This window comes from Lissotriton helveticus, chromosome 5_1 (assembly GCF_964261635.1).
Source record: "Lissotriton helveticus chromosome 5_1, aLisHel1.1, whole genome shotgun sequence".
Classification (NCBI taxonomy): Eukaryota; Metazoa; Chordata; class Amphibia; order Caudata; family Salamandridae; genus Lissotriton; species Lissotriton helveticus.
Genome location: NC_136065.1, coordinates 2033803957 through 2033818014, shown reverse-complemented (window position 1 = coordinate 2033818014; position 14058 = coordinate 2033803957). Strand labels below are relative to the sequence as shown.

Here is a 14058-nt window from a genome sequence, read left to right as displayed (position 1 = left end):
TTTAAATTTGTTTTAGCCTGCATTTTAATAATGAAAAACATTAAACCATAAACAATTTGGGAATTTTCCTCACAAACAAGTGGCTTCACAGAAATGAGGTTATTTCTTACGTCCACGCACACCTAATGCCTTCCCTGCATTTTTACAATTGGCGATGTGCATGTTGCTGGCATCATTCTGTTTTCTATTGCTACGCCGTGTGCCAGTTAAGCAATGCTCAAGTATGCCACTCACAGTACTTCCTGCTCCACTATCCTCCAGTGGTAGCTGGTTATCAGGAGCTGCATTGCTATGTGATTTATCAATAGATTCATGAAGTGTCCCCATTCCCTTGGCAATCTCTGCAAAAATTTTCTTCAAATCTAACTGCATTGAAAGTGTTTGTTTGCAGAGCTGAACAGTACAATTAGAAAGGCGAGACATGTGCCTGTTATGACCCTGCATGCAGGTCATTAGTTGCAGGTGTCTTTTTCCACTGTTATTTTGCTGGTTTTGTATCACAGTGCACATGGTCTCTAAAGAAGTGGCAATGCGGTCTAGCTTCTCTGACGATGTTTCATGGTCTGTCTTAATTACATTTATCATTCTGTTCATACTGTTGTGCATGGCACCAATTTGTTTGCTGATATGTCCAAGTTTACCTTTCATGATTCTAATGTCTTTGCCTTGCAGGCGCTGCACCTTGAGGATTTTGTCTTCCACAAGACTACCGGTGCTGGTGCCCTCTACAACTCTGCCACTATCTGCTACATGAGCACGGCGTCTATAGAACTGCTGAAGTCTCCTTCGCCTACTCAGCCTTGTGTTAGTGACTGTTGGAGTAGGTTGAGTTTGCCTTTCTGAAACATTTTCAATGTGTTCCTCTTCAGAATCACTTTGCAGCAGTTGACGCACTCTCTGTCTTTCACCTCTTTGAGAAAGGGATGCTGATGTGGTTGGTGCATTTCCCTCATCTGTTTCTTGACCTTCGTGGGTGTTGAAATCCCTCAAATCACATTCAATTAATTCCTGAAGTGGTTCTATGGTTGACAAAATGCAAACATGATGTTATTTAAAAGTTTGCACATCCCAAAATTTTTTCTAATAAAGCTTGAGTTACATTACAATGACATGTTCCCTGTCTACTTCTGTCTCATTTTGAAATGACAATGTCTGTAAAAATGTGACGAACGTAATCCCTGAGATTTAGAGGGCATAGTTTCCCGTTTTTTCAAAAAAGCTCTTGCACAAAACCCCCATCTTGAAAGTACTCTTTACAAAAACCCTGAACCCTCTCTTGATTTCTACTGAGGATGTTATATTGAGACAGGAAGTACGCCCTCCATTACCGGGGGCAGTGTCAGCACAAGTAGCTTCTAACTGGCACACGAGGGTAAGACCGGCGTTTCTGGATGCCTGGTTGTCGTTTTCTATTACTCGTTAACAAACAGGTATTTAACAAAATCTCTCGTCCTGTATAGAATCAGTATCCTCATGCGACTCTTTGCGCCCTGAGGAAGAGAACCTCTAACTAAACTAAGGTACTTGAATCTTTTCATTGTTTTGCGACGATAACTCCTTTTTTGTATGTGTGCCTTTAATTTCTACTCAGCAAGCGGGTGAGGCCGCATACGATCTGACATTATATTTTTGCCAGACACACTTTTGTAATGGCGAGAGCTCATGCCATCTAAAATATAGTACGATGTATTCCCAACTAATTACCGGGGCTTCGTCATACACCAGAATGTTGTCCGCTATTTTAGTCCGATGTCTACTTAAAGTTTAGACTTTAACTGCTTGTTCTTCTACTCCCTGTATGTATGTTTGCTCCTATGTGCGATTAGCGACGCACCCCTTACAAGTACTCTCTGATCCTATTGACTGCTTGAATAGATAGATAAACTTGGAATTCTGTCTTGATACGTGCTACATGCCAATTACTGTTTACTGTTTGAAAATGCACAGTATGTCTCTCGATGCCAATTTTTCTTTCCTAAATGCAGGAAAACCCTTTGAGAGTTCTACAAAAAAAAACTTTTCTGAATACTACACAAGTCGTGTGAGTACTATATATATCCCCCTGTTTTGTCCTGACGAAAGCTCCATAGACCCGGCTGGGCCCAGGTGAGCTGAAACATGTCGACCACATTTTGATCATATTTATAATCTGGTAACTCGATTATAAAATATACTTACAAGTTTTAATCACTAGTGCCTACCTTTTTAGAATAAAGAATTGGTTTGGTTAGACACTGTGTTTTAAATACCCCTCGTAACTGCCCTAGTTACCTTTTGCTTAGCTGCTGTCCTAAAATCCCTGGACACTTCTACTCTTACCAGAGGTTGCCTCTGGTGAGGCAGGCATACAACACGTCCTTTGACAACCCAATGACTATGCCATAACGCAAAAGAAGGGGCGGATAAAAAGATATACCGCAACGTTACATTCTAAGCGTTTATGAGGGTTGTCAAACAATAACCAATGGTTATGGTAGATACCAGTGTCCTTTCCAATTTGATTGCCTCTGGACTAATTTAAAAAAAAAAGGACTGAACAAAACTACATCTCCCATGATGCACTGCTTTCAGGAGTCAAACTGTTAATATCTTGATTTTAAGTACGAAAATGAAATATTAAAGTACTGAAAACACATTTCAGCAAGTACAACTACTTTGACATCCCTCTTGCACTCTCATTGCTCAATTCTTAAAACCAAAAACATTAACAGTAAACTTACCTTCAGAAGGGGTAGGAAGCTCTGAAGTATCAATGTCTATCACTCCAACTACAGCCTCAGTCAACAGTGTGCCTTCCACCATGTCTTCCAGGGGGGTATTGGGTCTATCCCAGGGGGTCCCACCTCCAGGTTTTTTTGCTGTTTTAATCCTGGTTGCTAACCTCTCTTTAGCACGACTGCGCAGGTCATACCATCTTTTTTGTAAATTATTAATGTCACGATGTGCTACACCAACTGCATTAACCTTTGCTTGAATAGCAACCCATAGATTTCTTTTAACAGCTTCTGGAACCTTCAGAGATTGCTTGCCAAAAAGTTGTTCCTGTCTCTCAGTCACCTCCTCAATGAGAATTTCCAACTCTTGGTCTGAAAATTTAATTTTCCTTTTCCTGGCTGGCCCCTCTTCAACAGGATTATCATTTGCCATTTCTCCACAGATTTCGCAGACACAGACTGCAGCAGCAAGCTCCAGGGAAAGCTCCAAAAGCCAACTGCCAGACCTCCACAGCAAACAAGGGAGCAGCTGCGACTAATTACTGTACTGGCTTCCAGGCTGTTAGGTCAATGAGATTCATCATGTGTGTGTTTTCGCATTTTGCGCATTCGCAAAATGCGAATTCGCAATTAAGAATTCGCATATTTCTTGCGATTCGGTAAAAAATTCGATTTTTACCGAATCGCAAAACAAATGCGAAAAAAATGATGCATTGGTATTTGCGATTCTTTATTTGCGATTCCTTAATTATCGTAAATAAGGAATCGCAAAAAATAACGTTGATGCATGTGCCCGAAAGAGAGGTAAATAAGTTTGCCCAAAATCGTTTGAAAAGTTTAATTACCAGAACTGGTATTAGAGGTCTCTAGTTGGCAAGGTCAGCAGTTAAAGTTCTTGATTACATATTATTGTGTTACATATCAATAACATTATCCTAGTATGTTGTCTTACCTTAGTTTTGTGTAGTATGGGTGCCTTCACACAGACCTACACAACAACATCAAGGTTTATTTGGATGTCACACTGGTGGAACAGCAACTCCTTAAATTCATGAAGCTGCACCCTGTACGATGGTCAGGCCGAGCACAAGGCCTCTCTTCAGAAGAGTGAGGGATCATTAATGAAAGTCAGGAGGGCTGCAGCTGTATGACGGCCAGACAGAGCACAAGGCAAAGAAAAGCATTTACATCTATCTGAGAGTTTTGTAGAGGGTAGGTGGATAATGTACTCCAATTTTGAAATGATTGTTCAACATAGGAAATGAGATACCAGAAACTGGTCCCATTAAAATATGATCTGAACCAATCCTGATGCTACAAAATGTAAAGAACAATAACTAGATTTTACATGTTAATAAAAATGTATGTTTTTTTTTTGTCTTCAGCACTTGTCAAGTTAGGGAACCCTGTGTACAAATTAATATGATTAAATAGCATTACTAGAGTAAGACTTAGACTTTGATAATTTAGTAAACCAAAACATTGGCACCGAAAATACATATCTAAAAATGAATCTATTTGCTTTTTTGAATTGGTATACCAAAGGACTTCAAAACTTTTTTTTATTTTACTGCCTCTGGTTATCTTGGAACTGGCTACTATCTGATATGTTTATAAAGATTGTAGAGATGCAGTCACTTTGCTAAGTCTACATCCGGCAGTCTGGAATGAGGTCAGTTTTGGAACTTGTAAATTAAACTGTTACACACCTGGATGAGCACAGCACATGCATGAGCCAGAGGTCTATCCATCTGGGCATTTTTGGTGTTGAAAGGTTTGCGAAACAATGACAGACCAGAATCTCAGCACGTAACTAAAAAAATACCACTTCCTAGCCACATGGCTATCAGCCTGGCATGAAATGGCGGGAGTTCACTGAGAATTGACTTGTTCCCCCCCAGACGGAGAGTACTGAAAATGTTCCACTAATTTAAATGGTTTGTTGATCGAAAGATATCTGACTGTAGCTTTGACTGCAGATGTACAAAATAAAGAGGTTCACCCAGTCCCTGTGATGCTTAGTTGCTGTGATGCCAAAGCAACAGATGATAGTAAAAAAGAGTAGCAATTTCTAAGCAGACATTTGCTGGTCTATGTTTTGGTACCCTTAAAATAAAAATGAAATTTATTTTAAAAAGCTGAGAAGCTATTAATATGTGATAACTTTCCTTTTAACATCAGATGACCTGGGCGTTCTGTACTGAGTGACTAACAGTTTGAAGCATACTGACAGAAGAGAGGAATTATTTACGTTTGTAAACTTTAGATCAAAAAGTTACTTTGTAAGCCGAACAATTCATGTCACACATAGGGTTAAACATGCTGCTGGTAAATATTTCTGCACTTTCTATTTAAATATTGGTGTAAAAAACTATGCAATCCTTTTAACTAGTCTGTTTATCTTTGAATGTGACGTGGGATGTACATTATGCTTCTGTTTCAGCAGTTCCTTGTTTCCCTACCACTGTTTTTGAATTGATTAGTAGCCACATGGGTACAGTCCAGCCTGAACTGCCAAGCCAGGTCCTCCCTGGACTGGAAACAAGCATCCTAGGACCGGTTTTGGGGTTTCGCCCCTCTTCAGCCAGGATAGCTTCATTCCAGTGACACAGTGAGCCCAGGACCCACGCCTGGGAATACCTGGCACACTTAGGGCGAGAAGGCAAAAGACACACAATTGAAGGAAGGAATGCAAAGCAAATCAAAACATTCACCCCCGGTCAAGAGATCTGGGTTAAATCCATCATTCTTTTGCTCAACATGCAACCCCAGTTTAGACCTGGCCATATGCAAATCAGTCTTGTCCCTGTGCCTCATGGGAACAGTCCTGCCCCAACTGCCAAGCCAGGTCATCCCTGGACCACAAACTAGCATCCTAAGACCGGTTTTGTGGTTTCACCCCTCTTCAGCCAGGATAGCTTGATTTCAGTGGCACAGTGAGCCCAGGACCCATGTCCTGAAGATATGTGGGCTGACTCATAGGCACATGACTATGAGGATATTTGGGCTGACTAATCATTACCTTACTAAGGGGATTTTTGGGCTGACTAATAGGCATACCACTATCAGGATATTTGGGCTGACTGAGGCAGATGACTGAGGATATTTGGCACATACAAGAAGATGATGGACGGAGCGCTGAAACTTTTCAGACCCTCTCCTCCAGTCACAGATCAGGGTTTATCCATCATCTCTCTTTAGCTCCTTTTGCCACACCAGTTCAAACCCAGCTATATGCAAATCAGTCTTGACCCTGTGCGACCTGGAAACAGTCCAGCCCGAACTGCCAAGTCAGGCCTTCCCTGTACCAGAAACAAGCATCCTAGGACCGCTTTTGACCCTGTGTTCAGGCAGGGCGCTCCCCACGCCGCGCAGCTTGCTGCATCTGTCTGTGCCTGTGTATTTCCCCCCGCTGCCGCCGCGAGTTTGGCCGCCCCTGGGTCCGCTCCCGTTTTCGCTGTAGTTGACCCTCTTCTCTCGGCTACTGTGTTGCATTTGTCATTTATTTTATTTTTATTTTCATGCCCTCCTGGGCCACAGTGTTGCTTTTGTCTTTTCTTTTCTTTTTCTTTTTCTGCCCTCCTGTGTTGCTTTTGTCTTTTCCTGTCCTCCTCTCCCCGTAGATCCCTGGTTCCGCTTTCCCGACGCTGTATCCCCTGCGTCCCCTGACCCCTCGCTCACCCATTCGCCGTCCCAACCGCCTCCCAGCTCTTCTCCCCTTCTAAGTGGCAGTCGCTGTATGGCCAAAGGCACGCCTACGGCAAGCCCGTCTTTGCCCGTCCATGCCTGGACCGCGCCCAGCGCCAGACCCTCTGGCCCCTACGAGAGCCACGATGCCGCTACGACGCCAACCTCCTGAACGCAGTCAACGACGGAAGTACACCTACCTGCTTCCAAGCCGCCCCCAAGCACACCCGCGGACCCTTCACCTGCCGAAACTGCAGCTTCACCAGCCAAAGAACACCTGCACATCCTGCCCCTCCCACCAGGGCAGGCCACAACCATCTCAGATGCATGCTGCTCAACACCCTCTCCATCCACAGACACACCGTCGAACTGTGGGACCTGCTCGACTCACCCTCCTCAGACGTCGCCTTCCTGACAGAGACCTGGATGAACCCCTCATCGGCACCCGACGTTGTCATAGCCATCCCGGATGGCTACAAGATCACCCGCAGGGACAGCACCAACAGACCAGGAGGAGATATCGCCATCATCCACAGACATACCTTCAGAATCTCGACCAACATCGACGATTCCCTCAGCACCGCCGAACACCTGCACTTCCAGATCCACATCGACCCCAAACCCACCCTCAGAGGAACCCTCGTCTACAGACTCCCCGGACACAGTTCGGCAACTCCATCACAGATGTCGTCAGCTCGCACGCCTTGGCCTCCTCGGAGACCTGAACTTCCACCTCGAGAATGCCAATGACAGCAACTCTGCCACACTGCTGCACAACCTCGGTCTCAAACAGCTCGTCACGTCACCCACCCACTCCGCCGGACACACGCTGGACCCCATTCTTTCCGCCAGCAGCCACGTCACCTACAGCCACACCACCGAACTCTTCTGGACCGATCACCGCTTCATCCACTTCTCCTTCAAGAAAAACACCGCACACGACCACCTGCAACGAATCCCTCACCTCAGCAGGAACAAGGTCACCGAAGACTAGCTAATCACCACCCTTGCCCGAGACCCACCCAACAACCGACCACACCGCCACAGCCGCCCGCCACCTCAGGTAATGGATCGCCGATTGCGCCAACACTTTCACCCTGATCAAAAAACCCTCAAACAGACGCACCAACAGAAGGGACATCTGGTTCACCGCTGACCTCCAGGCATCCAAGCTGACCTGCTGAAGACTTGAGAAGAAATGGTACAACGAACAGACACCGAACAACCACACAGCCCTCAAGAACTCCAGCCGCAGGCACTACCAATTCATCCAAACCGCCAAAAGGACTTCCTTCAAGGAACGCATCGACAACAACGCACACAGCAGCAAAGAGCTCTTCAACATCGTAAAAGAACTCGCCAACCCCAACTCCAGCTCCAACGACATCCCGCTGTCACAAGACTTCTGCGACTCTCTAGCCACCTTCTTCCACTGCAAGATCATCGACATCCACGACAGCGTCAACACTCAGACCCCCCGACAGCCGCCGATACCTTAGACTCACCACCCCCCAGTCAAATCGGCCTCCTGCTCTCCTAGAACCACGTCAAAAAGAAAGACACCATCAAAACCATGAGCTCCTTCCACTCCGCTCACCGTCAGACCCCTGCTATCACCACTTCTTCAACAAAGCAAGCTCCATCACACCCCAACTCAGAAAGGTCTTCAACAGTTCATTCGAGACCGCCACCTTCCCGGAAAGCTAGAAACACGCAGAGATCAACGCCCTACTCAAATAACCAAAAGCAGACCCAAAGGACCTCAAGAACTTCCGACCCAAATCTCTGCTCCCGTTCCCGGCGAAAGTCATTGAGAAGATAGTCAATAGACAACTGACACTCTTCTTTGAAGAGAACAACACCTTGGACTCATCCCAGTCCAGATCCCGCAGCAACCACCGCACCGAAACCTCTCTCATCGCCGCCACCGACGACATCAGGACACTGCTGGACGACAGCGAAAATGCGACCCTCATCCTCCTAGACCTCTCGGCAGCCTTCGACACGTCTGCCACCACACCCTACGCACACGCCTTTCTTAACGCAGGGATCCACGACAAAGCCCTGGACTGGATCACCTCCCTCCTCACCGACAGAATCCAAAGAGTCCACCTCCCTCCATTCCGATCCAAAGCCACCAAGATCACCTGCGGCGTACCCCAAGGATCATCCCTCAGCCCGACCCCCTTCAATGTCTACATGACATCGCTCGCCAACATCATCCGATCGCACAACCTCAAAATCATCTCATATGCCGACAACACCCAGCTGATCATCTCCCGCATCAAATACCCCGCCACTGCCAAAACCAACTTCCATGAAGGAATGAAGGCCATCGCCGAACGGATGAAGACCAGTCGCCTGAAAATGAACTCTGACAAGACGGAGGTCCTAATCCTCGGTTCCACCTCCTCCACCTGGGACGACTCCTGGTGGCCGGCCTCGCTGGGAGCTGCGCCAACCCCCACCAACCATGCATGCAACCTGGGATTCATCCATCACTCATTACTGTCAGCGACCCAGCAAGTCAACGCTGTCTCCTCCTGCTTCAACACCCTCCGTATGCTCTGTAATATCTACAGATGGATCCCCACTGGAACCAGGATAATCACCCAGGCCCTCGTCACCAGCAGGCTAGACTACTCCAGAAGAGACTTCAATGCATACAGAACACCTCCGCACGCCTCGTCCTCAACATCCCCCACCACATCACTGTCCACCTGAGGGACCTGCACTGGCTCCTCGTCAACAAGAGAATCGCCTTCAAGCTCTTCACCCATGCTCACAAAGCACCCCATGACGCCAGACAGACATACCTCAACAAAAGACTCCCCTATTACACTCCCAACTGCCAGCTTCGCTCCGCTGACCTTGCCCTTGCCACCGTTCCACGCATCCACCGAATGACCACCGGCTGTAGATCCTTCTTCCACCTCACCGCCAAGACATGGAACACCCTCCCCATGCACCTGCGACAGACCCAGGACCTGCTGGCCTTTAGGAGACTTCTCAAGACCTGGTTGTTCGAACTGTAGCAGCTCCCCCACCCCCTCAGCGCATTGAGACCGTCACGGGTGAGTAGTGCGCAATACAAATGTCTGAATGATTGATTGATTTGGGGTAACACCTCTCATCAAACAGGCTAGCTTGAAACCAGTGGCAAAGTGAGCAAGGGGCCCACGTCTGGGCATACCCTGCCAACTTGGCCAAACAAAGCAAACAAGGAGATAATGGACGGAGCGCTGACATTTTTCAGACTCACCACGTCACAAATCTAGGTTGAATCCATCATTATTCTTTAACTCACTTCGCCACACCAGTTCAAAACCAGCTATATGCAAATCAGTCTTGACCCTGTGCCTCATGGAAACATTCCAGCCGGAACTGCCAAGTCAGGTCTTCCCTGGACCGGAAACAAGCATATTGGGACCGGTTTCAGGGAAGCACCTCTACAAATGTCTGATTGATTGATTGATTGATTTGGGGAAGGAACCCTCATCAGCCAGGCTTTGCTTGAATTCAGTGGCAAAGTGAGCAAGGGACCCACGTCTGGGCATACCCGGCCAACTTAGGGCGAACAAAGCAAACACAAGGAGATTATGGATGGAAATCTGAAACATTTCAGACACTCACCCCCCCAGTCACAGATCTGGGTTGAATTCATCATCTTACTTTAGCTCACTTCACCACCCCAGTTAATGAGCATATTTGGGCTGCCTCGTAGGCACATAACTATGGGGATATTTGGGCTGACTCATCAGGATTTGGAAGCGGTATTTGTACTGCATCCAAACCACGAGGCAGTGCTTGGCTTACCCACTAGTTGAAGAGGATGTATCCTCTTTAGCGATTCCGCTCTTCTGAACATCTCCATGACCCAGCTGAGCTTCTTTAATTGCAGCTCTCCTGCAAATCTCTGATCTCTTCTCCCCTGCAAAGCCAGCAATGCAGCGAAAACCAACCCTGCACCATAAAGGGGAATACATGGTAAGTACCATCCTTAATTTTAGTGCACTAACAGAACTCGTAGCAACCAAACACTTGTTTTTATGGAGCAGAAAACAGGAGAACTCTTGAACATTGCGACATTGTGGGTATTATTTAATGCGCGTACTGAGGCCTTGGTATTAGCACCCAATGACATTCTTATGTGCCATCGTTTCTCGTTCTGTAGTCTGAGCCCAAAAAGACACTCTTGCGCACCTTGTGCATAGTGTTGAAAAAACAAAGTGTACCTTAGTGTGTGATGGGAAAACACGATCTAGCTTCTAACAGGAGTGCCGCAAGTCCAAGGGTAACATTTGAATATTGGAAGTCTATGCAGCAATAGATTCATTATCATGTGACTGTTAGTACACATGTCAAAGGCAGAAGGGAATATTTCATGACTACTCATTTGTCGAATAACCTCTACTTATATTTGCAGTACAGCTCACTGTGCACTACATTACACACATGCCTCAATGACACTCTCCAGGACTGAGAAGAGATGTACGTACAACTCCAAGAAGACGGTGGCGGACCTTGAAGGCACAAAAGTCTCTGTTTGTTATTTTGTTCCCAACCCCCCCCCCCCCCCCCCCTCCCTTACCTTCAGGGTCAGCAGTTGATTCACATGTACAATTCCTTCATCAGATGCCATCTTTGGAGTGCTAGGAGATCCAGCATTGTCTCGGCACCAAATAGCCAGATGAGTGGCATGAGGAGTTGCATTTGAAAATGGAGCAGTACCTGCATAACCTGTGGTGGATGGAGGACAAAGAGAAAAGATGCAAGCGAGCAATGCACTTGGCTCACACTACAATGACCAGGCCAGAAGCTGATTCTACTACTGTTGATCAGTCTAGAGCACATGGGCTTTCTGCTCTGAGGTGTAGGGTCCTGCAAGAGAACAGTCCTATGATCACTCTCAAAAGACAAACCTCAGGGAGACTTTATAGACAGCTCCCCACTTGTCTCCACTCCAAGTAATGCTGATGTCTCTTTCAGCTCTCTGCCCTCTGAAGCACTGTCCAGTAGCTCTGCGCATAAGCCTCCCCTCAGCATGTTTTGATTGCGATGGATCATGGCACCAGGCGTCATTCAATGCAGTTCCTTTGAGGAGCACAATTACATAGGTGGAAGTTCACTCTCTACTAGGCAGTGTTTCTAGGTTTGTGTTTCCTAGAACGGATTTTCGACTAGGGAACCAATTTCATATCATCTTAAATGAGAGATTTGATAGCAAGCTGAGGTGACAATTTCTTGACTCCATACTATCCACAAACAAATGGGTTAGATGAGATGTTTAATAAGACCATTCAAAATATAATGTCAACTGGATCCCCAGACAGAGACACTTAATCCTTTAGGTACATGAATGTGGTATAGGGGGCTCCCTGACCTCTGACCCAGGAAGGATGGTCTGTCTCTGAATGCCAGTCTGGGAACAGCTGAAAGCTGTACAAGTCACATACTGTCACCTAAGCCAGCGGTGAGAAAAGAAATATGAATCGGGTTCCAAGCCACAGAAGCTGGAATGGCACATTGACTACATTTCAAACAGATTTGTAATTTCTTCAATGAGGGAAGTGGTCTATGTGAAAAGTAACATGGTGACGCCAAACTAGGCTGCACCAAAAAATCCTTAGGCACAGAGAATTGGATCAACTGGGGAGCTACGCTGTACACTTTATCTATCAGGGGATGAGTGCTCTATCTATCCAAAGGAGTTGACACCCTCCAATACAGATATGGAAAAGGTCAGGCAATAAATCAAAAGAGAAAGTACAAAGGACAGCAGTGTTTAGCTAGGGCACCCTAACGAAAGGACAATTTAAAAACATCCCCTCTGACATATGAATGGGGTTTGTGCAAACTATGGAGGGACAAGATCAGGAGGAATCTTTTTTATGGATAGTGTGTTTACAGAAAGAAGAGAGTGAGCAGTAGGCCCCATTTGGCAGACTGAATGTCAAAAAACGAGGCAGGGATTTACAAAGTCAAGGAAGGAGTAAATGATCTGGAGCAGAGGGTAGCAGATACCCTGGACCAGGATGCTTCACGTAATTATGCTCTTTGTTACCTTATGAAAAAAAACAATTATTGAAATGACAAGAAGATGCTAAAAATAGAAAGAGGGTATGCAACATATGGATATCTTGTTATGTAATATTTAGACTTGTCAGCCTTATGGTGGTCTTCCCCCAAACCTTTTACATACTTCCTTCCTATTTTTGCGGATTCTTTTTATTGGCTTTGTGGACTCTGAGCACTTTACCAATGCTGACCAAACTAAAGTGCTTTTGCTTCTCCCCTAAACATGGTTACATTTGATATATTCACAATTGAGATATTTGTTTTATTTGTAAGTCCCTAGTAGAATGCACTACCTGTGCCCAAGGCCTGTTAATTAAATGCTAATAGTGGGCCTGCAGCACTGATAGGTGCCACCCACACAAGTAGCCCTTTGAACAGGTCTCAGGCCTTCCACTGCAGATCCTGTGTATGCAAATGTAATGCCACGTCCACTTGCCATGCATTTAAAACCCTTTGCCAGGCCTTAAAACTCTCCTTTTATTACACGTCACCCCTAACGTAGGCCCTAAGTAGCCCAAAGGGCAGGGTGCTGTGTAAGTAAAAGGACAGGTTTTGCATGTCCTGGTAGTGAAAAAACCCTACATTTGATTTTCACTACTGTGAGGCCTACTCTTCTCATATTAACATTGGGAATTCCTTAATACTCTTTTAACTTGTAATTCCTGACGAGAGAAAGTAGTGGTTCTGTCATGTTTTTATCTTTGGAATGGTAATCTTTACTGGTAAAGTTGTATTAAGTATTTCTATTTTAGAAATACCACTTTTAGAAAGTGTAAACAACTGGGGATAAGCCTATATCTCTCAATGTTGGAAAGCTTAAATAGTTTGAGCTATTAGGACAGACACTTACAACTTGTGTTTATCCTGGTTCATTTATTCAAACCTCTTCACTTGATATCTTAGATTAAGTTTTCCAGTTTCATCACATGGAAGAATGAAAACAATGTCTTTCAGTTTTCATATCACAAAAAACATATAGGTTTTTCCCAGTTGTATATATATATTAACGGCCCTGCCTATTCTCTGTCCCGTGGGCTGAACTCCCCCTTCTTTTTCAAACTTTTAGAAAGTGGACATTTCTCTGCTATTAAAGCTCTGTGTGCCTACAGCCTGTCTCCAGTACACTTCTGGGGTAAGTACCGGCTTGACTTTTTGCATTCTCTCAACAGCCACAAAGAACCAACGCATTGTTGCTGTGTGGGAAAGTCGACTATTCTCCTCGACTGCTTGAAGAAACCCGGTGCATCATCTATGGAACCAACACCTCTAGGTTCAGCGCATCAAATTCCGAACAGACACATCGCCAGCACTGCCTGAAGAAAATCGATGCATTACCTCGACTGCAAGTTTCACATTCGCGCATCATGCATCTGCACCCCGCATCTCGCTTTGCACCTCAAGACAACAGTGGTAGCAGATGCGGTACAACCACCAAGAAAATTAGGCTTCTTCATTTGATTTTTCCTCCAATGGTCAGGCTTGGCCTGTAGGGGAAGACTTATTTTCATATGCAGCTGCTGGACCATCACATCAAATCAGTGGAAGATGCAGATTGTTTAGTGGATCATGCAGGAAGCTT

The 14058-nt window shown here is 45.6% G+C and overlaps 1 protein-coding gene across 1 annotated transcript; it reads right to left on the bottom strand.

Annotated features, from left to right (window-relative positions):
* Positions 1-88: 88 nt before the first annotated feature.
* On the bottom strand, positions 89-11043 carry LOC144752856 (uncharacterized). Its single transcript, XM_078640693.1, has 3 exons — positions 10993-11043; positions 10218-10332; positions 89-1019 (listed from the first exon to the last, which is right to left on the bottom strand). Exons 1-3 carry the CDS (start codon positions 11041-11043, stop codon positions 100-102), a joined length of 1086 nt encoding a protein of 361 aa, XP_078496819.1. The 3' UTR covers positions 89-99.
* Between the last annotated feature and the right edge of the window lie 3015 nt (positions 11044-14058).